We start from the raw sequence: 26,639 nt of genomic DNA on the forward strand, positions 1-26,639 counted from the left end.
CTCATTCCCCTTCCTGCACCTTGTTATTCCTACTCTCTCTTCAGGGTCTTGGCCTGAAACGTTGAATGTTTATTCATTTTCATAGATGCTGTCTGACCGTTGAGTTACTCCGTCATTTTGTGTAGAGTAAAGCACTGTTTGTGATTTTGATGTTTATATCCCGATAAAAAGGGCTGGTTATCTGTAGGTATCATCCAGCACTAATTAAATACTTAGACTGCCCTGTGGTTTAATTACACACATTCATCTCCATTTCTAGTCTTATAAAATATCCTGTGCGGCAGAGTATTCTTACATTTTCAGGATTATAACACATAAATGACACAGAAATTTTAGCCATACACCTTACCCTTGCATCATCAATACATAGTCAATGTTGCATCAAAGAAGTCATAAAGTTGGGCATCTGAATGGCCTAACTCTGTTTAACAGGTGATCACAGGGCATCTTTCATTGACCATTTACACTTGGGATTGGACACCCTGGGTGATGCATTGGTACTGCATCATTTAACAGAACATTCTGAGTGAACTTGCAGCACTGAATCACATGCAGAGTGCATGATAGAATCGTATGCCATGACTGAGTCTGTGCTGACTATCAATTACATTCATCTATTATTTTTCTTCTCACATTCTCACCAACCACTAGATTCTATCACTCATATTACAAGTGTTAAAATTGGATGGAATGTCAGAGAAAGAGGAGCCAGTGAAGTACTGTCTGTGCACATTAGTGCAGCCACCATGGGTCTTCTGATCACCTGCTATGTGATTGCAGTGGGTTGAGAAAGGTTAACATGCTGGGGCCACAACCCGTAATATCTCAGTGCATCGAGGTACACTTGTAGCCTTGGTTACAAGTCTTTAGGCTGTGGCATGTTGGCATACTGGGGGAGAAGGGTCAGCAGCAATGGTGGAGACAAGAAAAGGGTGAAGGGTTAGCTTGGCCAACAGTGTTGAGGTGGAGCCCGGGATTTGCGGCGAGGCAAGGGGTTTCAGAAGTGGCAGCACATTTGATGGAAGTGGTGGGGGATGGTGAAGGGGCATGCTCAAATGTTGGGCAGCTGAAGGCCATCAGGCAATGCTAGGCACTGAGAGGTCTGTTCAGAGTGGAGTGAGCAAAGGGGTGAGTCACAAGTCTACTGGGTCTCAGTAATGGGATGAAGACAATGCAGTCCCATTAGGGCTCTGCAGGAGCCTGCACAGGATCGAAACTCTGGGTGTCTGTACAGTTAGAAGTGGTGGATCTGGAAATTGCTCTGGATGGCACAGGCGCAGGTCAGCCCCCGGTGAGAGTACATAACTGGCATTGGCTGAGAAAAAGGTGGCAAAATTCGTACGCTGTGGATTTACTTGATTTCCAATCGCATAGGACTGCAAACCCTTTTCATGTGGATGAACTCTGAACAATGATGTGTTTCACTTACACCTTACCATCTGTCAGCACATCAAGTGGCTGTGCTATACAAATTGGTGCTGGTGTAGGCAGACAATTCTGGAGCCATTCAGCCATGATCCAGTGAGAGAACAGAGCTTGATATACAGGACATGCTACAAATGAGCAGAAACCAGTTCCTCCTCAGGGTAAGGTTTCCACCAGCCGATGCTCCTCTCAGATTGCAGGGTCTTATCACAGACAAAAAACTGATAACTCACCACATTGATCACTACAGCTTGTAGATACCTACTCCAACCACTCCAGCCCATTCTCTGTTCACTTTCCCCATCCCTCAACCTCCCCATCCCTCTGTTCATCCACTCACTTTCTCCCTCTGCCCACTCTCTGTATCCCTCCACCCTCTCTCTTGAGGCTGGACATCAATCACAGCCCAGCTTTTCCCTCACACAATCTGACCCCCCCTCCCCAAACTTAGCCACACATTTCCTGTTTTTTTTTTGTTTCCTTTGCTCTCAGCAATGTTAACCTTCTCCCTATGGGTTCTCGCCATTCACCCTCCATGTCGGATCATCGCAACCACCCAGTGTGTTAACTTGTCCCCACATCCCCTCGCCTTTCTCCTGTCCTTTACCACCCGTTACACTCCTGTTCTCCCACTGTCCTGATTTAAAGATCCCCCTGATAGCCTTGATCCTCCCCTACTCCCTTCAGCCTGACGACCCCTATTTTCACTGTACTCCTCCAGTTCTATTCCTTGTCTCGACTCACTTCCCTTTCCAAGCCTCTGTATAATTACGTTAACACACATCAAAGTTGCTGGTGAATGCAGCAGGCCAGGCAGCATCTCTAGGAAGCGGTACAGTCGACGTTTCGGGCCGAGACCCTTCATCAGGACTAACTGAAGGAAGAGTGAGTAAGAGATTTGAAAGTTGGAGGGGGAGGGGGAGGGATGGAGCCAAGAGCTGGACAGGTGATTGGTAAAGGGGATATGAGAGGATCATGGGACAGGAGGTCCGGGAAGAAAGACAAGGGGCGTGGGGAACCCAGAGGATGGGCAAGAGGTATATTCAGAGGGACAGAGGGAGAAAAAGGAGAGTGAGGGAAAGAATGTGTGTATAAAAAAAAAGTAACAGATGGGGTACGAGGGGGAGGTGGGGCATTAGCGGAAGTTAGAGAAGTCGATGTTCATGCCATCAGGTTGGAGCTTGAATTTCCAGCATCTGCAGAATTCCTGTTGTTTGCGTATAATTACGTTGCTTTGTTGAAGCCTCCTTGGTCACCAATCAGTGTGTCTCCTCATGGTGACCAACCTGTTAAGGTACCTTCAAGACCAACAGGGTCTTGAATACAATAGGGTCTTTTAAGAGACTCTTAGATAGGTACGTGGAGCTTAGAAATATAGAGGGCTATGTGGTAGGGAAATTCTAGGCAGTTTCTAGAGTAGGTTACATGGTCAGCACAATATTGTGGGCTGAAGTGCCTGTAATGTGCTGTAGATTCCTATGTTCTAAGGCACTGAGGACAAACTGTCACTTACAGCAAATGGCTGTATTGTTCCCTACACCACGACATTTAAAAAACTTTAAAAAGTAATTTATTAGCTCTGAAATATCTTTGGACATTCTGAAGACGTAAAAGTTATATTCAGTTTCTAATTCTTTCTTCTTTGAGCATGTCATGGGGTCCAGGTGTTAACTGAATAGTTTGAATATAGTCTCTAGTCAGCTGTGAAGCTTCAGTGTGAAATGGAGACCATTTTACCAAACACCTTCAGACAGACTTTAATTTTTTTTTAAAATTTTTATTCCAACCAGCCTCGTTTTTGCTACTGATGGTGACTGTCAGCACCATTGCAACTTCACCTATGTTATTTGTCTCCCACTTCATACTGAAGGGCAAATGTAAACTTGTTGTCAAACATTTTGTCCGAAACGCCCACATTGAGGTGCTTGACGTCTTGGGTGTTGCAGATGCCCTCCCAGTAGCCATCCTTGCTCATGTTGAGTGGACACGCTCCTTTTCCATACACCTGAACTTTCCTGACATGGGGGATCTTCAGCTTGAACTTGACCATCTGGTTTGGGGGCAGGATGCCAGACAGAGGCTCTACCAGTTCACACCCATCTGTCCAGGAGCTGAAGATCTTGGGAAAGCCTGGCCAGTGGACATTGTGGCTGGCACAGGAGATTAAATATTCGCAGACATGGGCATGTGCGGGGCTGTGGCTGGCCTTGTCCTTGGCAAAGATTGCAAACACATAGAGGCCAGAATGTGGGAGCTGGATTTTGAACTCCACCCAGTTGCCCAAATGTGTTTTGAATACATGGTTCCTCATGACTTCATCTGACAGGTTAACCTTATCGCAGGAGAGTTTACTGGTGAAGCTCAGTTCCTTATTCACCATAAAGCGCACCATGCACCGGCCATCGTTACAGTAAATGAGGGGCTCAGGGTGTGAGGGTTGGAGCAGCCCTTTCATCTCTGTGAGCCAGCTATGACCCATTGGGTTATAGAACACCTTCGGCAGCTTGAAGTTTTCATCTACTGACTCGCACTTAATTAAATAGGCACAAATAAAAGTGTAAGTCTCTGATTTGGAGTCCCACGGCTTAGCGTAGATCTTTAACTTGTAGTCTCCTCTCTTCTGGGGCAGGACTTCCAGCTTCATGCCATACCTAGTCAGGGTTAGGATTGCGCAGTCCTTCCTCTCATCCAGGCTGTACATAAACAAGGTTGGGGAGTGCCCTTCTATGTTGATAATCACTCTTCCGTTTACTGTTTGAAATGAGTTAAAATTAGTTAAATGTGTCCACAACTGACAACCCCTCCTGCTATTTTGCTGGGCTTTAAGTAAAGAAGATGGTTTACATCAAGTTCAGTTTATTGTCATGCGCACAAGTCTAATGTACAGGTCCAATGAAAACTTGCTTAAAGAAGCTTCACAGGCACATACTGTAAGTTCAAATAACACACACTATAGAGTTATAGGTTATAGAGTCAGAGAAACGCAGCATGGATATAGGCATTTTTAGCCAACAAATCCATGCGGACCATTGTGCCCACCCATCTAGTCCTAGATCATTTAGCCTAGATCCCTCCAAGTCCCACCCTTCCATGTATCTATCCAGAAGCTTCCTAAATTGTGCTATTGCACATGCCTCAGCCACTCCATCTGGCAGTCCATTCTGTATACTCACAACCTTCTGAGTGAAAAGGTTGCTGCCCTCGTCCCTTCTAAATTTTTCTCTCACCCTAAACCATGTCTACTTGACTTGGACTCCTCACCCTTTGGGATTGTTACCATCCACATTATCTATAGAGGCAATTAGGTTCCTAACTCGTATACCCAAGTTATATATAAACTAAAGTGAATCTCCTTAGAAGAAACACTCTGCACTTCACACACATCCCAGGGATTGTTCTGTGTGTGAAGTCAATGAAACATAATGAACTTTTTGGTGAACAGCACTAAGTCAGCAGCGTACAGGCTTGGTCCATACTGCCCTGTGTGATTGCCCAAGCTGCCTTTTGCAACCCTGAGTGGTAAACAAGTCATCTCTTCACTGCTCACTGGGGTTAATCACATTTTACTCTGCCTCATTTGTTTCATTCGAGTTACTCAGTTAATATATAACTTGGAACAGCAGACATTCTGAAGAACTGATGCCCTCCAGATGCAAGGTTTCCACCTGAAATAGTGACAATTTATTTTCCCAAAACAGGAGACTCTGCAGATGCTGGAAAATTCAAGCAACATAAAAAATGCTGGGTGGTATGGTAGCATAGTTGTTAGCACAACATGCAACCAGGGTTCAATTCCCACTGCTGCTGTAAAGCATTTCTACATTCTTTCTGTGACTGTCTGGGTTCCCCCAAAGTATTCCAGTTTCCTCCCACAGTCCAAATGCAGGATAATTGGTCATTATAAATTGCCCCATGATTAGGCTACCATTAAATCAGGGGATTGCTGTGCGAAATGTCTCAAAGGGCCAGAAGGGCCTATTTCACACTGTATCTCAATCAATAAATCAATAACCAACCAACAGGACCTCAGCAGGCCATGTAGCATCTATGGAAATGAATAAAGAGTCGACATTTCAGGCTGAGTCCCTTCATCAGGACTGGAAAGGAAGGAGAAAGAAGGCAGAATAAGGAGGTGGGAAGGGGGAAGGAAGGAGTACAAGCTAGAAGGTGATAGGTGAAGCCAGGTGGGTGGAGAAGAGGGGGGGATGAAGTAAAAATCTGGGAGGTGATAGGTAGGAAAAGAGCTGGAGAAGAAGGAATCTGATAAGAGAGGAGAGCTGACTATAGGCGAAAGGCACCAGTGGGAGATGATAGGCAGGAGAGGAGAAGAGAAGAGGTGAAAGTGGGGAATTCAAGAAGGGGAAGGGGGAATTACCAGAAGTTAGAGATATTGATGTTCATGCCATTAGGCTGGAGGTTACCCAGATGGAATATGAGGTGTCTCCAGATTATAATCCGTTGTTATCCCAGCTGGGGGCAGGGGTAGATTCCAGATGCATTCCTGCAATTTTGATTCAGCGCTACAGCAGACCAACAGCCCTTCGGCCCATCTAGTACATGCCGAACAATTAATTTGTCTAATCTCATTGATCTGCACCTGGACCAAAGTCCTCTACACTTATCCCAACCATGTAGTTATCCAAATTTCTCTTAAATGTTGAATTCAGCCTTTCTTCCACCACAGTATTGCAAGTGGAACCTTAGCAACATTATGTACAAGGTAACATCCCAACTTCTATACTCAGTATCCTGACATATACCATATCACGGCAGTGTTATAACGAACTTGCCCCTCTCCCAGCTCATTTGCCCTGTGTAACTTTGTTTCCTCTATTATCATCACTTTGATATTCTGATCATTTAGTTCACTTTTGCTTCTGGTGTTTTACAGCATAGGTTTGCAGCTGTGCTTATAACCGTCACAATTCTCCAGTTTTCTTAAGGGATTTGGGATATCATGGAGATGGAAAAGGTGCTATACAAAGGCAATCTTTTTCTGTTTTCAGAAAGTACATGCCACATTGTCATTCAGTGTGATGTATAGGTAGAGAGTGAATGAATATTCTTTGACCGAAATACTCAACACAGATTCTAGCTTCATCCTCTGGGTATCTACTGATACAGCAATTTCACCCCCCCCCCACCCACTCCATCTCTCTTCAATTCTCTCATTCTCTCTCTCGCTGTATGCTTATCTCCCTTTTTCTCTCTCCCTCTGTCTCTCTTCATTCTCTATATTTCTAGGTCCTTCTCGTACTCACAAGGTCACTAAGTATGAAATTGTTATAGACTCTGTAGCTGCCTCTCTGGGTCCTGTGTCCCACTGTCTCCACATCTGAGTATCTCTGTTCTTATCCACCCTTGTGTCTATCTCTCTGTTCCTGTGTCTCCCTGCTCCTTCTCTCTGTGGTTCTGCACCACCGTGTCCTGTGGAGTTTTAGATTATACACGACAGAAAATAGGCCTTTGGATTCTGAGCTGGTCCCTTTAGCCCATGTTTGGCCCATATCCCTTTACTCAAGTCTGCACCAATATCTCTGGTATTTCTACATACCTCTCCCATTTCCTACGACAATTCGTTCAACTACTATGAGAGCAAGAAGACAATTCTTTATGAAGTTAGGGACACAACCAGAGGCACATAAATTGGTCATTGTAAATTGTTAAGCCTGATTTATACTTCTGCATCAACGCGTCACTGTTAAGTATTGCGTCGCTGCAAACCCTACGCAAAGCTGACACAGAACCTTATGTGAGAGCTTGTGTTGCGGCCACGCGCACCTCTCCCAAAATGTAACTGCGCGTGATTGGTCCGCTTGGTAGCATCGCATTTCATCCTACGTTGCAATAGCTTCCCATTGGGCGACTGAAGGGCAGGTAAGGAACTCTGGCTGCAACTCTTTCCGTAAAGCTTTACAGACCTCCGAAATTATGGAGGACATATTTCGCTTTTACGAAAAAAGACACTCGCTTCTTGTTTACCCCGAGAAAGGTTACCGTGACCATGAAGCCTTGCACAGGCAGCTGTGTGCGCATGCGCGATGTGCCCGAATTGCAGAGCGATAGAGACACATCAACGCACAAATATAAATGCTCACAACGTGTGTAAGTTACTCGCGTAGGTTACGGCGTCGAGTTAACGCAGAAGTAGAAATCAGGCTTTAGGGTTAATCAAGGTTGTGGGATTGCTGGGGTGCTGTGGCTCGAAAGGTCAGAAAGGCCTACTCCACTCTGCACTGCTAATTAAAATAAATAAAACCTACTAGTATAAATGGGACTGATGCTTCATTCTCTAAGTTTAATGCCTTATGTATGAATAACACTGCACATGCATGAATTCCCACTGCATCTGTCTTGGAAGCTGATGTCAGAACATCTTTCAAGAGGATGAACCTCTGCAGGGCATCATGGTGACCTTGACAAGGTACTGGAAATCTGTACAGATCACTGGCTGGATGTTCACAGATATGCTCACCCTTTCAGTACAGTGCTTTGAGATTTCCACACACTTTCAAAGAACCAACTGAGCTGTCTTAATGATTACCTTCCAGCAGCACTCACATCTACTGAGCTGAAATGCTTTGAGAGGTTAATGGTAGCTGGAATTAATTCCTGCCTGAACAGGGACTGGACCTTCTAGAAGTTGCCTATCACCACAATGGGTTTACAAAGAATAAAATATCACTGGCTGTCTACTCAGTTTTGGAGCATCTAGATAACGACAAAACAAACATTAGTCTTTATTAATTGCAGGTTGGCCTTCACCACAACCATCCCCTCGCTACTAATTAATAAGCTTCAAAACCTAGGCCCTTGTATTTTTCCTGTGATGGTCAGCTTCCTTATCAGGAGATCACATGTCATCTTCGCTGACAATCAACACAGGCATACCTGAAGGGTGTGTTCTTAGCCCACCTCTCTACACTCACAGCTCAGCACAAGCAAGATATAAATTTGCTGATAACACCACTGATATTGGCAGTATCTCAGATGGCAATGAGGAGAAAGTACAAGAGTTAGCAAGTCATGTTGAAGATATTGTATACAAAACATTGGTTAGGCTGTACTTGGAATTCTGGTCACCACATTACAGGATGAAAGTGGAGTCTTTAGAAAGAGTACAGAAGGACATTTACCGGGATATTGCCTGGATTAAAGGATAAGAGATGTAAGGAGAGGTTGGACAACTTGGGTTGGTTTCTCTAGAGCACGAAAAGCTGAGAGGGGAGCTGAAATAAGTTTATAAATTCTGAATCATAAGAAAGGTAGAAATGTCAAATACTGGAGGACATGCATTTAAGATGAGAAAGGGTAAGTTTAAAGGAGACAGCTTTTTTTTAAACACAGAAAGAGTGGGTGTCTGAACCATCTGCCAGCGCGGAAGTGGTGGAAGCAGATACAATAATGGTGTTTAAGAGGCTCACAAACATCCAGAGTGACATGGGTTGTGCCAGCAGAAGAGATTTAGTTTAATTTGGTGTTGTACTTGGTGCAGACATCATGAGCTGAAAGGCCATTTCCTATGTCCTACAACAGTTTCTAGGACCCTGCCTTTCACCATCCACGCCCTGCTCCAGTTTACTTTTCATTTGCTTGATTTTGCACTTGTCTAAGTTAAATTGCTTTGGCCACAGCTTTGCCGGCTTTCCCAGTTGAGCTAGATCCTGTTGCAACCTTAGACGACTTTTGTCACTGCCCAACACACAACTAATTTTCTACATTCCACAGACTTAACCATTGTCACCTAAATCATTAAGATAAATGACAAACAATACCAATCCAGTCTGAAAAAAAACGGTCCTCCACCACCACTCTCTATCCCCTTTCACCAAGCCAATTCTAATTGTTCCTGGATTCCATTTAACCTAACCTTCTCAATTTCTCTAACTTCAGTAACTTCTTCCCCCTCTTCTTCTCTCTTTTTTCCATTCCCAATTCTAGTTCCCCTCTCACCACTTCTTATCACCCGCCCAACATCTCCCTGTGGTGCTCCTCCCCTCCTTCTGCCCTTCTCCACCTATCCCCTCCCAGCTTCATTCTGTTGTTAAAATTAAACTGACCACCTACCTTCCCTTTCACCTACAAGCTTTTATTCCTCCCCCACCCACTTTCTTATTTGGGCTTCTGTCCCTTCCTTTCCAGTCACAATGAAGGCTCTAGCCCTGAAACATCAGTTGTTTATTCCGCTCCACAGATGCTACCTGACTTGCTGAGTTCCTCTAGCACTTTGTGTTGCTCAAGATTTCCAGCATCTGAAGAAGCTCTCCTGTTTAAGATGGGCCTACCATGTGGGGCCTTGTCAAAAGCTGTATTGAAGACAAGGTACTGTAGATAATATCTACTGCCCTATCTCATCAGCTCTCTTGGCCACCTCTTCAAAAGTGCAACAAAGTTTGTGAATGACAATTTCCCATGCATAAAGCCATGTTGACTATCTACAATCAGTCTTTTCAAACATGGATATATCCTGTCTTTCAGAATCCCTTCCAGTAACTTATCTGTCTCTGAAGTTCTGGGTCTCTCCTCTGCACTCCCTTGGCATCTTTCTTTCATTCACCTTCACTCTACATTGATTTCTTGTTCAAATTAGCCAAATGGAGAAATTTCAGATGATCACACAGTCTCACTGTACCTGTGGATATCAGCTGGACATCCGGGTGGATGTACATCAGACCCGTTTCAAAAAAGTCACCAGTCCTGAACACCATATCTTCAAATATCTTGAGGGAAATCCTTGGAGTAATCAGCTGCCACTTTTCCTCCATGGGGAAATGATTATTGATGAACAGTGATGGATGTGTAAAGAAGTAAAATTCAACATACCTGCAACAGAAAGGTAGGGTGTCTTAATATGATGAGAAATGGCATCAGTTCATTTTGCAGTGTGGTTGATTTAGGATATCCATGTGAGTGTGCACAGTCAATTGTCTCTTGTACAAGTGAGACCATATCCTGTATTAAACACTTCAGCTTCATCATTGTTGAAGGAAAATATACAGTTATAAAAATAGACAGTACCGAAACACTCAACAGGTCAGGTCAGAATGATGTTGGAACTGAAACTATCGTGTCTTTCTTTCCACAGATATTATCTAGGCTGCTGAGTGTTTCCAGCATTTCCTGTTTCAATTTCAGTGTTTGATTTTTGCTCTGATGTGATTGATAGAGTCAGTTGCCAATACTAGTGACTGAGACAGCGTTTCTTAGATGGTTGCAACTCGGCATGGAAACTTCCTGCTGGTCGTCTTCTACTCTCTCCTTCGGATGGTGAGTCACTACCTCTGCAGGATGAATAACACTTGCAAGAAGCAGTCAAAGTAGCAAGGACACAGAGTCTGGGGGCTGTAAAGACAGAAATTTACATGGTGCTAGGCACCATGGTAGCATAGTGGTTAGGGAGACACTACTATAGTTTGGGGCATTCCGGAGTTTGGAGTTCAATTCCAGTTCAATTTCATTCCAATTCCATGGAATGCACCACAAACAGAATCAGGTTTATTATCACCGGCACGTGACGTGAAATTTGTCAACTTAGCAGCAGCAGTTCAATGCTATACATAATCTAGCAGAGAGAGAAATAAAATAAAATAAAACATAATAATAAGTAACAAATCAATTTTATGTATTGAATAGATTTTTAAAAATGTGCAAAAAACAGAAATACTGTATATTTAAAAAAAAAATGAGGTAGTGTCCAAAGCTTCAATGTCCATTTAGGAATCGGATGGCAGAGGGGAAAAAGCTGTTCTTGAATTGCTGAGTGTGTGCCTTCAGGCTTCTGTACCTCCTACCTGATGGTAACAGTGAGAAAAGGGCATGCCCTGGGTGCTGGAGGTCCTAAATAATGATGCTGCCTTTCTGAGACACCACTCCTTAAAGATGTCCTGGGTACTTTGTAGGCTACTACCCAAGATGGAATTGACTAGATTTACAACCTTCTGCAGCTTCTTTCGGTCCTGTGCAGTAGCCCCTCGATACCAGACAGTGATGCAGGCTGTCAGAATGCTCTCCAAGGTACAACTATAGCCATTAAGGGTGCCAAGAGCCAAGTTGGAAGCCCAGGCTAACCAAAGGGATGCCAGCAGACTATGGCAGGGTCTAAATGAGATCACTGGGCGCAAAGAAAAGGCTGGGAATATCAATAACTGTGGCGTTCTCTTCCTGATGAACTTAATGTATTCTACGCAAGATTCGAACAGAAGAGGAGCGTCCCGCTCCCTCCAGATGAACCGGACCTGGTGGCATCGAGATTCATCGTCACCGAGGAGGACGTTAGAAGGGCCTTCCTGAAGATAAATCCAAGGAAGGCGACCGGCCCAGATGGTGTCCCAAGACGGGTTCTCCAGGCCTGTGCAAGCGAGCTAGTTGGAGTGTTTGCTGACATCTTCAACTGCTCCTTGCTTTAGTCTAAGATCCCCTCGTGTTTTAAGAAGGCAAGGTAACCCCAGTGCCGAAGAAGAGCAAGGTGGCATGCCTTTAAGAAGGTAACCCCAGTGCCGAAGAAGAGCAAGGTGGCATGCCTGAATGACTATCGACCTGCGGCTCTGACATCAATTGCTATGTGTGGTTATGGCACACATCAACCACAGCCTACTGGTCAACCTCGACGCTTTGCAATTCGCCTACCGGAGCAACAGGTCAACGGCAGATGCCATCTCTCTGGCCCTACATTCCTCCTTAGAACACCTGGAGAATAAAGATGCATACGTAAAGCTTCTTTTCATTGACTACAGCTCTGCCTTGAATACCATCATTCCAAATAAACTGATTCCTAAGCTATGGAACCTGGGCCTTAGCACTCAGATCTGCAGCTGGATCTTCAACTTCCTCACAGACAGGACCCAGGCTGTAAAAATAGGGGGCAAGCTCTCCTCTACAACAGGGGTCCCCAACCTTTTTCGCACTGCCGACCGGTTTCATATTGACAATATTCTTGCGGACCAGCTGACCGGGGGGGGGGGAGGGGTGGTGGGGGAGGTGGTGGTAGAGTTGCCAACGGACAAGAGCAGCAGTCAAATATGCTGGGTTTACCCCGAGAAAGACTACAATGACTATGAAGCCTTGCGCGGGCACCAGCGCACATGCGTAACTTGCGCATGCATGTACGATTTTTTTCCACAAATCGTTTTTGCGATTCTGTTCGGGGGGGGGGGTGTTAATCACGACCGGAATATCAGTGATAAGTGGTTAATACACTCAGTTTCATTTCTAAAAGGATGTATCTAACGAATTTAATATTAAACACACAGCGCATATTTTCCTCACATGAATATAGTGATAAGTCAATTATTGGGGAGGACAGGGGAGCTTTAAGTTAGTGTTGAACGAACTTCCAGTAGAAGTGGTAGAGGCAGGTTCAATATTATCGTTTAAAGAAAAATTGGATAGGTATATGGACAGGAAAGGAATGGAGGGTTATTGGCTGAGTGTAGGTTGGTGGGACTAGGTGAGAGTAGCGTTCGGCACGGACTAGATTGCCTATTTCCGTGCTGTAATTGTTATGTAAGTCAATAACATCATAACATTTTAAGTAACGTTTGGATATTAGACACACAGCGCATATTTTCCCCGTATGAACATATAAAATCATTGCAACACACTAATATCGCCGAATCAGCGGGAGCCCTGGGCTTGTTTTCCTGCAACAAGACGGTCCTATCGAGGGGTGATGGGAGACAGCGATATTCGAAGGGGGTTCCTTATGTCCAGTCTATTCCGCAATTTAGTTTTCGTTGCATTCATTGCAGAGATATGTTGGAAATGGAAACAACGTTTTCAGTGCTTTCCTGGCTATCTCAGGATTTTTAGCCTTGACTTTGATCCAGAATGCCGGCAGAGATGTTATGTCAAACATACTTTTCAGCCCGCCGTCATTTGCAAGCTCGAGGTGTTGATCTTCTTCCCGCGCTGACATGGATGACGCGCGGGTGATGACCTCGCATGCGTAATGGCTCAACAGTGGACATGACAAGGAATGAGGAAAGGTGCAGCTGACTCCTATCACCAAATCATATCGTTCCCACGCAGCCCTGTAGCGCATGCTTTGCGGCCCGGTGGTTGGGGACCGCTGCTCTACAATCACTCTGAGCACCGGTGTCCCACAAGGCTGTGTACTCAGCCCCCTGCAGTACTCACTGTACACCCATGATTGTGTAGCCAAGTTTCCATGAGTTTGCTGATGACACAACAATTGTAGGCCGTATCTCGGGTAATGATGAGTTTGAGTACAGAGAGGAAATTAAGAACCTGGTGGCATGGTGTGAAGACAATAACCTATCCCTCAACGTCAGCAAGACGAAGGAATTGGTTGTTGACGTCAGAAGGAGTAGCTGACCGCATAACCCCATTTACATCGGTGGTGTGCAAGTGTAAAAGGTCAAAAGCTTTAAGTTCCTCAGGGTCAATATCACAAATGACCTGACTTGGTCCAACCAAGCAGAGTTCACTGCCAAGAAGGCCCACCAGTGCCTTTACTTCCTGAGAAAACTAAAGAAATTTGGCCTGTCCCCTAAAACCCTCAGTAATTTTTATAGATGCACCGTAGAAAGCATTCTTCGAGGGTGCATCACAACCTGGTATGGAAGTTGTCCTGTCCAAGATGGAAAGAAGCAGCAGAGGATCGTGAACACGGCGCAGCACATCACACAAACCAATCTTCCGTCCGTGGACTCACTTTACACCACACGCTGTCGGAGCAGTGCTGCCAGGATAATCAAGGACATGACCCACCCAGCCAACACACTTTTCATCCCTCTTCCCTCCGGGAGTAGGTTCAGGAGCTTGAAGACTCGTACGGCCAGATTTGGGAACAGCTTCTTTCCAACTGTGATAAGACTGCTGAATGGATCCTGACCCAGATCTGGGCCGTACCCTCCAAATATCCAGACCTGCCTCTCTGTTTTTTTCCACTACCTTACTTCCCATTTTTCTATATTCTATTTATGATTTGTAATTTAAATTTTTATTATTTACTAATTTTAACTATTTATAATATTTAATATTTGTAATCCAGGGAGCGTGAAGCACAGAATCAAATACCGCTGTGATGATTGTGCGTTCTAGTACCAATTGTTGGGCGACAATAAGGTATAACGTATAAAGTATAGAAGTTTTTGAGTGTACTTGTTGACATGTCAAATCTCTTCAAACTCCTAATAAAGTATAGCCACTGTCTTGCCTTCTTTATGACTACATCAATATGCTAGATCCTCAGAGATTTTGACACCCAGGAACTTGAAGCTGCTCACTCTCTCCACTTCTGATCCCTCTATGAGGATTGGTATGTGCTCCTTTGTCTTACCCTTCCTGAAGTCCACAATCAGCTCTTTCGTCTTACTGACGTTGAGTGCCAGATTTTTGCTGCGGCCCCATTCCACTAGTTGGCATATCTCACTCCTGTATGCCCTCTGTCACCACCTGCAATTCAACCGACAATGGTTGTATTATCAGAAAATTTATAGATGGTATTTGAGCTATGCCTAGCCACACAGTCATGTGTATACAGAGAGTAGAGCAGTGGGCTAAGCACACACTCCTGAGGTGTGCTAGTGTTGATCCTCAGCGAGGAGGATATGTTATCACCAATCCACACAGACTGTGGACTTCCGGTTAGAAAGTTGAGGATCCAATTGCAGAGGGAGGTACAGAGGTCCAGGTTCTGCAACTTCTCAGTCAGGATTGTGGGAATGATGGTATTAAATACTGAGCGATAGTCAGTGAACAGCATCCTGACGTAGGTGTTTGTGTTGTCTAGGTGGTCTAAAACTGTGTGGACAGCCATTGAGATTGCTTCTGCCATTGACCTATTGTGGCGATAAGTAATTTGCAATGGGTCCAGGTCCTTGCTGAGGCAGGAGTTCAGTCTAGTCATGACCAAACTCTCAAAGCATTTCATTACCATCAATGTGAGTGTTACCAGGCCATAGTCATTAAGGCAGCCCACATTACTCTTCTTAGGCACTGGTATAATGGTTGCCTTTTTGAAGCAAGTGGGAATTTCTGCCCGTAGCTTTGCGAGGGTTCACTCTCTTTAAAGACAGTCTAACATCGGCGTCTGAGACACAGATCACAGGGTCATAAGGTGCAGCAGGGGTCTTCACAGCTGTAGTTGTGTTCTCCCTTTCAAAGTGGGCATTGAAGGTGTTGAGTTCATCTGGTAGTGAAGCATTGCTGCCAATCATGCTATTGGGGTTCACCCAGGTGCTCTGGTTTCCTCCCAGAGGCCAAAGATGTACTGGGTAGGTTAATTGGTGATTGTAAATTGTCCTGTGATTAGGTTAGGGTCAATTGGATTTGTTGGGGTTACTGGGGTGGTGCTGCTTGAAGAGGCTGGAAGGACCTCTGTGCTGTATCACTAAAATAGAATCAAAAAATAAAACATTGTCATCGTGCAATTCGAGCCTTAGGCACTGGCCTAAACCAAGTTATCCAGCTTACCCGTGTGAATCCAAAGCAACGTTACATACAGTATGACCAAGACTTTCCTTACAGTGGTGAATTCCATTAACCCGAATCCAATATTTCTATTTATTTCATTTAGATGGTATTTGAGCTATGCCTAGCCACACAGTCATGTGTATACAGAGAGTAGAGCAGTGGGCTAAGCACACACTCCTGAGGTGTGCTAGTGTTGATCCTCAGCGAGGAGGATATGTTATCACCAATCCACACAGACTGTGGACTTCCGGTTAGAAAGTTGAGGATCCAATTGCAGAGGGAGGTACAGAGGTCCAGGTTCTGCAACTTCTCAGTCAGGATTGTGGGAATGCATGGAATAGGACCTTCCGGTCCTCTGAACTGCGCCACCCAACAACCCCCAATTTAACCTGAACCTAATCATGGGACAACTTATAAAGGCCAATTAACCTATGTGTTTGGACTGTGTGAGGTACCGGAGAATCTGGAGAAAACTGCGTGGTCATGGGGAGGCCTTCCTTGTGATATGTTTCTACAAAGTACCACTTTCTTCTTCACACAGCAAGTCCTGAGGCCTGGCGTCAGGTTCCCTTCAGCTTAGTAGCAAGTCTCCCAGGTTTTCTCCTGACCTAAAAATTCCTTCTCTCTAGTTCCCGTGTGGGACTTGCACTGTCCCATGGGCCATACCAGCTTGTCCACTCATGAGGACTGGACTAGGTCTCCAGAAGGTCTCGAGTCCCTCACACTGAAGTCTGCCACGTTATAGGTCACTGGTCACTAGAGAGTCTGGGTGTTGGAATATCACACTGCAAACAAACCGTCTTACATTGACTAAACCAAGCAAAGATCCTCCCCTCTCTCCAGTGCATGGATGGGTTATGTTGAGACAGGCAAGGGTATCCAGGATCAGGGGTATGAGTGGAGAGCCAATAATGTAGAAACTAATGTTGTCCACATGATCACCTAACCTCATCTACAATTCCACAGTCCGGGACCTAGCTGTCAGCCATCCGAGACAGTTGCAGGCAAGGACTGGCTCAACTCTTGCAATGGTATGTCGAACTGACAGGCAGTTTCTAAAACCAGAAAACTACTCGCTGCCCTAGAAAACCTTCACCTGCCTCAAGTTCTTACCCCAATTGATCTCCACCTTCAGCAGGAAACCAGAATCCGTGGGATTGGGCGTACCTGACACTGGACGGTCTTAGCAGTTCCCCAGGTGGCTGCAGCTTCGCACATTCGGCCTGTAGGTGACCTGCTTCCCCTGCAGTAAAAACAGCCAACTTGACTCCAGCACTGGGATATCTCATCAGCAGAGATTCCAGTGCCACTGGTCTGCATGGGTTTGACTGGATCTTGAGTAGGCGATGGATGGGTCATGGAGTGGTACTGCAATGCATAGGAACTAGGCTTGGACCTGCTCTCTTCGATCTCCTGAAGTGGTCCCACTTTCACTCTGCCAGATGACTATCGAGACAGATGGACTAGTCGATGAGAATTCTTAAGTTCTCTGTTGGCTCTCCCGAGGCAAGGGCATCCTTCAGTTTGTCTCGGAGTCCGTGGCGGTATAGCGTGGCCAAGGCCTCCCCATTCTAGCCCCTCTCGTAGGCCAAGGTCTGAAATTTCAAAATTCGATCATGTAGTTGGTCACTGACCGTCTTCCGCGTTCCCCCCCCGCCCCCATTGAAACCTCAGCAGGCAGTCTGAGGCTCCGGTGGGGTGATGAAGCACTTTTTTCATGACGACCAAATCTGAGCAAATCTCTGACCTAAGTTCACAGTGCGTGGTTGCCCAGGCCAGGGCTCTTCCAGTCAGGAGAGAGATAATGAAGGCCACTTTTCTGCACTCTGAAGGGAACTTGGATGGCTGAAGTTCAAACACTAACAAGCATTGAATGAGCAAGCTGTGGCAAGACCCTGGGTTACCGTTGAATCTCTCCGGAACCGGGACCGAATGGTTCTCCCAAGCGACTCTGGCTTCCTCCTTGCAAAAATTAACCAATGTCTACCTGGAGGTGGTGAATCTCCAGGCTCTGTCTGGAAATATCTTTGCTGTGGCTGGTCACAGCGGATGATAGACACTGACAGCCCTGCTGGCTCATGTTGGCTCAATCGTACTGTGAAGAGAGTCCTTGACAAGGATGGCTTGGACCCAAATGCTGGAGTCTCCGAGGCCGGGACTGAGACACGATCTAAAACGGGATTGAGAATCTGAGCACAAAACAAATGCTAGACAAATCACTGGTAAGCTCAGCCTATGTTCAGGTGTTCCTTAAATACTCCATTCTTGGCACCCAAAACATGATTATCAATTAACGAGAACATCCTAAGCCTTTAAAGAGGCTGTGCCAGTTATCCGTACGCCAGAGAGTTGGAGCATTTAAATCTCAGAAGCTGGCATGGTCGGAAGTGTATTGTAACACACTTAATTTGCTTTCAGTTTTAATTTGCTTTGAACTTTTTAACTGTGCCATGGCCTGTTCTTCATCAAGTTATGGTATTGTTGCACTGTTGTAACTATATGTCATAATTATGTGGTTTTTGTTAGTTTTTCAGTCTTGGTCTGTCCTGTGTTTTTGTGATATCACACTGGAGGAATATTGTATCATTTCTTAATGCATGCATTACTAAATGACAATAAAAGAGGACTGCGTGTCCTCATAATCTAATCTTATCTAATTGGCTTCATTGCCAGGTTGTTGGGTGTATTTAAGGCAGTGCTTGATAGGTTCTTGATTGGACATGGCACCAACAGTTATGGGGAGAAGGCCAGTGAGTGGGGCTTAGGAGGGAAGAAAAAAGGATCAGCCATAATTGAATGATGGAGCAGAGTCAATGGGCCAAATGGCCTAATTCTACTCCTATGTCTTATTGCAGGGACGTAGCATGCAATTGGTGGATGGATTTCCAATCAAGCTGTAGTTGTCTCAGCCAGTCACACTTCTACAATGCAGGTCCTTCTGTTTTTACCACATACAAGCTTAATCTGCTTGTTGGTTGTTGTATTTCACTGGTACGAATGTCATTCCCACACGAGTTATCTTTTCTCCAGAATAAGCTCTGCAGACCTAAATTTAGTACCTTTGAAATGCTTCTCAAACTCATTTTGTGGAATGACTGAAACAGTTGAAGCAGTGTCCAATTCCGTTTTAATAGTTGCCATTTGTTTGTGGTGTGAGCCATATTGCTTGTCTATTGCTAGTTCTCATGTTGTGAATCTCAAGGACACTCACTCCTGGCCACGTTCACCATTATCAGATCTCTCAGCAGCAGCGTGCAGATTACTGCTCTTTCTAAAACTGCAACTTAACTTTTCATCTTTTTCTCTTCTCTGTGCAGTCCACTTAATTTTGTTCGCCCAACATTCTTTTTATGGTCCTACCTTGTTGCATTTTTTGCAAGTTTCACCTTTAAATCTGCATTTGTTTGGTAAATGTGAACCCCTGCCATAGTGGTAGCACAATTTTTTCAGCCATTCTGGTTTCTGTTTAGACATTGTAGTTCTGTTCACACCCACCTTCAATGCTGACTGCACTCAATTGTGTCTCTTTTCTGTGGCTTCCCTTGAAACAGCCATTTCAACTTCTCTTTTGAAGGTAAGTTGTGCTTCAGTTAGGAGCCAATTTTGAATGCTTTCTTTTAAGATTCCACAAACTGAACGATCTCTTAGGGTATCATTCAGGCCATCATTGAACTCAGTTGCTTCAATTCAGCTACGTACACTGAAGTAGACTCGCCTTCTTTTTGATTCTGCTTTTGAAATTTAAAGTGTTCTGCTATCAACAATAGCTTCCGTCCTAAGTGTTCCTGCATTACTTTGACAATAGCAGCAAAGCTCATTTCTAATCGTTTGCTTGGAGCAGGCAAGCTTCAAAGCAAACTGTATGCCTTTAAACTCAGCATAATTGGCACTCGTATCTCATTGTCTATTTCACTTGCTTCAAAACACTGTTCCAATAGCTCAATAAACATGAGCCGATTATCTGTTGTGTAATCAAATTCATCATGTAGCCAGCCATTTCTGATTTTTTAAAATGATTATTATCACTCAGTACTCACTGTTTATGAACTATGAATTCCTCTGTTTACTGCCTCTTTTTAAAACTTCATCGTGTCTTCCCTCCCGAAGAACACATACTTTTTGTAACCCCACCATTCCTCGCTGCATTTTATTTTATTTCAAACATCTTGTTGCACTTTAACAGGTGGGTTTGATCTGGAATTGAAATGGCAACAGAAGTTGCAGCACACATTGTGGTTAAGAAGGGGTATGGTGTGTTGACCTTCATTAGTTGAGTGACTGAGTTTAAGAACTGCAATGTAATGTTGCAGCTTGGTAAGACTCTGGTTAGACCACATGGGATTTGTATTCATTCTAGTCATCTCATTATAGGAAGAGTGTGAAGCTTTATAGAGAATGCAGAGATTTATCAGAATGCTGCCTGGATTAGAGAGCATGTCTTACGAGAATAGGTTGTGTTGTTTTCTCTGAAGTGGTGGAGGCTGATGGCACATTTGATAGAGGTTTACAAGTTTATGAGAGGCATAGAGAGTAGACAGACATGACTATTTTTCCAGGGCTGAAATGTCTCATACGAGAGGGTGTGCATTAGGTGAAGGGTAAGCTCAAAAGCGGTGTGAGGGGCAAGATTTTTACAGAGTGGTGGCTGCCTGGGATGCTCTGCCTGCATGCCTCACCATCAAGGCCATTCTCTCTCCTCACTGTTGACATTGGGAAGCCTTAGATCCCACACCAGCAGATCAGGAACAGTTACTACCCTGCAGCCATCAGGCTCCTGAACGTCACTCACCTCAGCACTGAACTACTCTGTAACCTGTAAACTCACGTTCAAGAACTCTACAACTCATACTCTCAATCAGATTTATTACTTATTTATTATTGTATTTGCACAAATTGTCTCTTTATACACATTGGTTATTTGTCTTTGTTTCTGTGTCTTTTTTCGTGTTTTTGATTGTTGTTTATTTATATCTACTGTGAATTAATTTCAAGTGACATATACGTACTTCAATAATAAATTTACTTTGAACATTAGACAACTTTGAACTTCTAATATTCAACATTCCTACCTTGTTTATGCCTCTCGTAATTTTATAAACTCTTATCAGTTTTCCTCTCAGCTCTGATGCTTCACAGATGAGTCTGTTAGATGTTTACATACAAATATACCACAATACTCTCTCACTTTGAGACCACAGTGGTATACATAATGATGAGATGCATTCATAATGTGGATAATGAAAAACTCTTCCACGTAATGGAGATGTTAGAAACCAAAGAGAATAGGTTTAATGTGAGGAGTTGCTGGGTCAGAGGAAAGTGGAGTAAACTGCATTCCCCATTGTGTTTGGTATGTGGATACACTGCCCAAGTAGGTGCCAGGGACAGGTACTCTTAAATCATTTAAAAAATACTTAGATGAGCTCTTGAATTTCCAGGGCATAGGAAGCTAAATTCCAACTCCTGGTGAATGAGGTTAGTTTAAATGAATTTCAATAATGGTTGTGAAGTGATGTATTTTGGAAAGTCAAACTACTATGAATGGTAGGGAGTGTGATGGAACAGATATAGTACAAGTGTACACATGGTGGTAAAATGGGACATTATGTTGCAGTTGTATAAATTGTTGGAGTGGCCACACTTTGAGGACTATGTGCAGTTTGAGTCATCCTGGTGGAGGGGAAATGTGATTAAAATGGGAAGAGTGCAGAAAAGATTGACAAAGATGTTGCTGGACCAGACAGCTTGAGGCATAGGGAGAGCTGTGGCAGCCAAGGTCCATTCCTTGCAACATAGGAAATGAAGGTTGACATTATGAGTCTGGATTAAGGGTCTCGGCCCAAGATGTCGACTGTTGATGCTGCCTGGCCTGCTGAGATCCTCCAACATTTCGTGTGTGCTGCGCTGACATATTGAGGTTTGCAAAATCATGAGAAGTTGGATGGCAGCAGTCTTCTACCCCGGGTGATGGAGCCCAAAATTAAGGGGCATAGATTTAGTTTGGGGAGAGGGGGGTGTGATTTAAAAAAGATCTGAGGAGCAATATATTCACACAGAGTATATGGAATGAGCTGCCAGAGGAAGAGATTAAGGCAGGAACAAAAGTATTATTTAAGAGCTACTTGGGTGGATCATGGAGGGGCGGAGCTAAGCGGAATATGGGCCAAATGCAGGAAATTGGGAGTAGATAAGGGGTGGACATCATGGTAGGGAGCAGTGGCCCATATCTGTGTTATAGTGGTCTATGACTCTAGGCATAGTCCACCCAGTACACACAGGCTACACCCAGTACACACAGACCACACCCAATACTTACAGATAACACCCAATACACACAGACCACACCCAGTACACACAGACCTGACCCAGTACACACAGACGACACTCAGTACAAACAGACCTGACCCAGTACACATAGGCCTCACCCAGTACGCACAGACCTGACCCAGTACACACAGACCTGACCCAGTACACACAGACCACACCCAGTACACACATACCACACCCAGTACACACGGATCTCCCCCAGTACACATAGACCTCCCACAGTACACTCGGACCACACCTAGTACACACAGATCAGTAAATATACACAAACCAAGTATATACAGACTCCCCAATACACCTCAGGTAAGACATGGAAACTACAAGCTAACAGGACTAAAAGTTAAAAAAGAACATGTTGTCATTGCTTTATTTTGTTCTTTCTGTCAATGCGGGTCATGAGCGAGAAGCATGACTTACTTGCGGGTAAACTTGGTGCAGGTCTCATTAACGTGACCGGCTCCCCACGTGCTGTCCAGGAGGTGCCACTTCCCCTCCAGAAACACCGCGTTCCATGCATGATCCGAATCCCCTTTGAACTTCTTCCCCATATCATAGTTATAGCCTTTGGAATATCCGGAGATTTCAGTACACTCTACAGCTGCAATGCTAATTTGTGGTGGTTAATGTACATTTGGTCAGTAACCACTACCAGGTACACTTGTGAAAATAAGCTGCTATCTCTTTCAAACTTTAATGGTCATAATGATACAGTACATGCATTGTAAGGGTGAAGGAGCAACAACCAAATACAGTCACTGTAGCCTTGAGAACAATCCATGTTCTCACTAACTCAAGCTACCATCTTTTCTGCAGCCAAGAGCAGAGAAAACACAAGGAACATGGAGCAGGAATAGGCCACAACCTGTTAAGCCTGATACTAACTCTTATCATGACTGATCTGTCCCAGACTTCACCCCCCACCCCTTTCCCCTTCCTTTCCAGTCCTGATGAAAGGTCTCAACCCAGAAAGTTGAATGTTTATTCCTTTCCATAGACGCTGCCTGACCTGCTGCATTTTGAGTGTGTTGCATTGGATTTCTGCATCTGCATAACTACTTGTGTTTATCATTTCCTCCTCCTCTTTGCCAGTTTATAACCAACCACATCTTTCAAACATTATCTACCACCACTTTAAATACCCCCATTGATCGAACCCCATAATCCCAGAGATTCACTATTATCTGTGAGACTCTTACCCCAGTGATCGAACATCAGAATCTAGAGATTCACTATTATCTGTGAGATGAAACTTCTACAAACCTCATTTTTAAGTGACTGGCGTCCAATACTGAAGACATACCTTCTCATTCAAGACTGCTCTGTAAAGCTCACTCAGGATCTTACATTTCAGAAAGATGCTCTCTCATTCTTCTAAACTCTAAATAATACTGATTGTTTGGGAGTATACCAATGAAGGAAGATAATTCTGCAGCATGCAGTTGAAAGTGTGGTCACGCTTATCTGTCAATTATCTATGTTGGTGACAAGGTGAACTGGAATCTAGATCAGATACAGGGACTTTCCAAAATTATGGTGAGCAAATAAAGGTAATGAAGAAAATACCAGCACTAAAGGATAACAAACTCTCTGGAGAAAGTGATTTCTAAACCAGCATTTGACAAGAAAGTGCAGAGATTATTTCAGTGATGTCCTCTTGAGAACCATTTCTTTGGACTGGAAAATCAGAGATGCGCTGCTTCACAAAAATGAAAGAGGAAAAACAATGAATTACAATCCAGGAAGCCTGACATTCAGAAGTCATGAAAATTAACCTCTTGACCCTTTTGCTGGAGCAAAACAAAAAATTTGGAAGTGTCCACAGAGGAGGAATGTTACATGGCAATGCCTCTTCAAATGGTCAGAGAGATTGCATGGATTTATAAAAGATACCTAACATCTGGAAATCTGATTGAAGCTATGGATGACGTTGTACAGATGGGATATTGTCCCAAGTTCCTCTGGAAGTATCAAGGGTTCAGCAAAGAACTGCTGGTGCTTCTTAGCTTAGGTGTGGTATGCTTCAAGTTACCAGCTTTCATGCCAGAACTCCACCAACTGTTTCGCAGTCATTTCCAGCTGCCTGGGGAATCCTGGATAGGGTCTAGGACTCTACTCTCAAGAGAGCTCAATGTGAAGTATGTCATAGAACGGGAACGGATGGGGTAGTTATATTCACAAAATTAATCTTCTTTACATCAAATTTTAATGTTTTAAGTGTTGATTCCTTTTCAAAAAAAGTCAATATTTTAATTATTTTGATAGATTTATTTAATTCTTGAGGGTTTTTTTTAGGCATTTTGAAAGTTACAAACATTGTTCATTTTGGCAGGTTTGACTGCTGACAATGTTCAGGACAGGGCTTTACTTGTTGCCAATGGCTTCCAGTATCCTTTGTGGGTCAGGTTTATACTTGCCTACTCATGTCACTCCATTACATCATTGAACATCTTGTCACTGGGTGAGAGAAAAGATCTAGTTGATAATTTATACAGGATACTGGAAAGCATTTGGTACAAGACACTCATGACCAAATTTAAAGATATGGTAACTGAATAAGTTATTGAGCTGGTTATTAAGCACAGGGACTGGGTATAATGGGTAGGCTCCCACATTCCCTGAATACGAGTGGTGCTTTCATTCAAGGATCTATTTTGGAGTTATGACTCTTCACTGCATGATTTAGAAGGTAGGTCAGAGACCCTCCTGTCCAAGATTGCAGATGACATGGGGACATCTCCGTAAGCACTACAGCTGGACATAGTCAATTACATAATGGATAACTATGGGAAATGGAATTCATTTTGTAGCAAATATGGGGTCACCCACTTCGTACCTAAAAAACAGGGCAGAGCAGTTCACATAATTAGAAGCGGGTATCTGGTGGGATGAGAAGGTTACAGGGTCCATGGATGTCTTGCTTTTTCAGGAAACGTGGCTTCCTCTCACTGTGATTGATCGAGTCCTCACCCATATCTCCCTCATTTCCTGCACTTCTGCTTTCACCCCATCCCCAAGCCAGAACTAGGACAGAGTTCTCTTGGTGCTCGCCTGTCATTTTGCTGGCCTCTGCATTTAGCATACTATCTTTTGGCCCTTCCACTGGCTACAGCATGATTCCACCACGTCTTATCTTCCCTTTCTTATCCTCGTAGGAACCACTTTCACTTCTGTGTCTTCAAGAAACAATTTTTTTTGTTGCATTACATCTAAACGACTAATCCCCCTCCACTGTTCTCTGTTTGGTCCCTCTGTTCCATGTTGGAGAATAGACCTGGAATCCTCACCCTCTGCTTCCTACTATCGAATCAGTTCTGAATCCACTTCACTAGCTTGAATCCCATGTGACCTAACCTTCCAGATCAGCTTGCCGTGTTGGACCTCATCAAAGGCCTTAAAATATCCATATAGACAACATCCACCACCCTACCTTCACCTATACCCTTACTTACCTTTCCAAAAAGGTCCAAACGATTAATCAGACATGACCTGCCATGCACAAAACCATGCTGACTATTCCTGATCAGGCGTTGACTATCCAAGCGATGGTAGATCTTGTTGCTCAGAATTCCACCCAATAATTTCCCTGTAATTGAGGTGAGTCAGGCTCACCAGGCTGTAGTTCACCAGTCTACCCTTGCTACCCTTGTTGAACGATGAAACAACATTAGCCACTCTCCAGTCTTCTGGAAATTTGCCAGTGGCTAACAACAAAGCAGATATCTCTACCAAGGTCTCTGTGATTTCTGATTTGGCCTTCCATGAGGTCTGTGGATGCACTTGGTTAGGTGTTGGAGTGAGAGCAAGAACATCAATTTAAAAGAACTGAATCTCTGTGTTTGGATTTGGAGCAACAATAACAAAGTTGAAAAGAGCTGAGTCCTAGTGCATGCTGTGTGATTCACTTTACAGGACTTTTAAAGAGGTAACTCAACTAATCATTAGCTAATAGATGATTGGCTAATTAACAGTATCAGATAAGAGGAAGGCTGGCTCAAGTAGAGTGGCTATTGTGATAATGAGTCAGTGTAAGAGTGGGAAGACTGGTGTGGAGGGGATGATTAAGTGGAGCGAGAGAAGGACTTTGAAAAGATGAGTTTCATTGACCTGTGAATTGGAGGGCACTTTATCCAATAAAAGGAAGGCAAGGTTAAGTGGAGCAGCCTTTTGCAGCAGAAATTGAGAGTTGAGGACTCAGTTCAAGAGGCTTTGGTGGGAAGGAGCAGGTTAGGTTTTACTTTTGTTCCATAGTTGTTTAAGCAGGATGGCTTTTGGGACAGTGGAATGCTTCTCCTGCAAGATGTGGGCAGTGAGGGGATTTCCTTGATGCCTACATCTGCAGGAAGTGCTCCAAACTGCAGCTCCTGATGCAGTGAGCCAAGTTTCTGGAGTGGGAGTTGGATGTAGTCAAGATTATCTAGCAGAGTGAGAATCATAGATGAGGCTGACTGAGG

The 26,639-nt window shown here is 44.1% G+C and overlaps 1 protein-coding gene across 1 annotated transcript in view; it reads right to left on the reverse strand.

Annotated features, from left to right (window-relative positions):
* Positions 1-3,268: 3,268 nt before the first annotated feature.
* ky (kyphoscoliosis peptidase) overlaps positions 3,269-26,639 on the reverse strand; it is a 77,755-nt gene continuing 54,384 nt past the window's right edge. Inside the window, exons 5-7 of the mRNA XM_072256984.1 lie at positions 22,606-22,794; positions 10,058-10,248; positions 3,269-4,176 (exon numbers count right to left, since the gene is read on the reverse strand). Of these exons, the coding sequence (XP_072113085.1) occupies positions 3,269-4,176; positions 10,058-10,248; positions 22,606-22,794 (1,288 nt within the window). The remainder of the gene's footprint in view (positions 4,177-10,057; positions 10,249-22,605; positions 22,795-26,639) is intronic.

The sequence above is a fragment of the Mobula birostris genome, chromosome 4 (assembly GCF_030028105.1).
Source record: "Mobula birostris isolate sMobBir1 chromosome 4, sMobBir1.hap1, whole genome shotgun sequence".
Lineage (NCBI taxonomy): Eukaryota > Metazoa > Chordata > Chondrichthyes > Myliobatiformes > Myliobatidae > Mobula > Mobula birostris.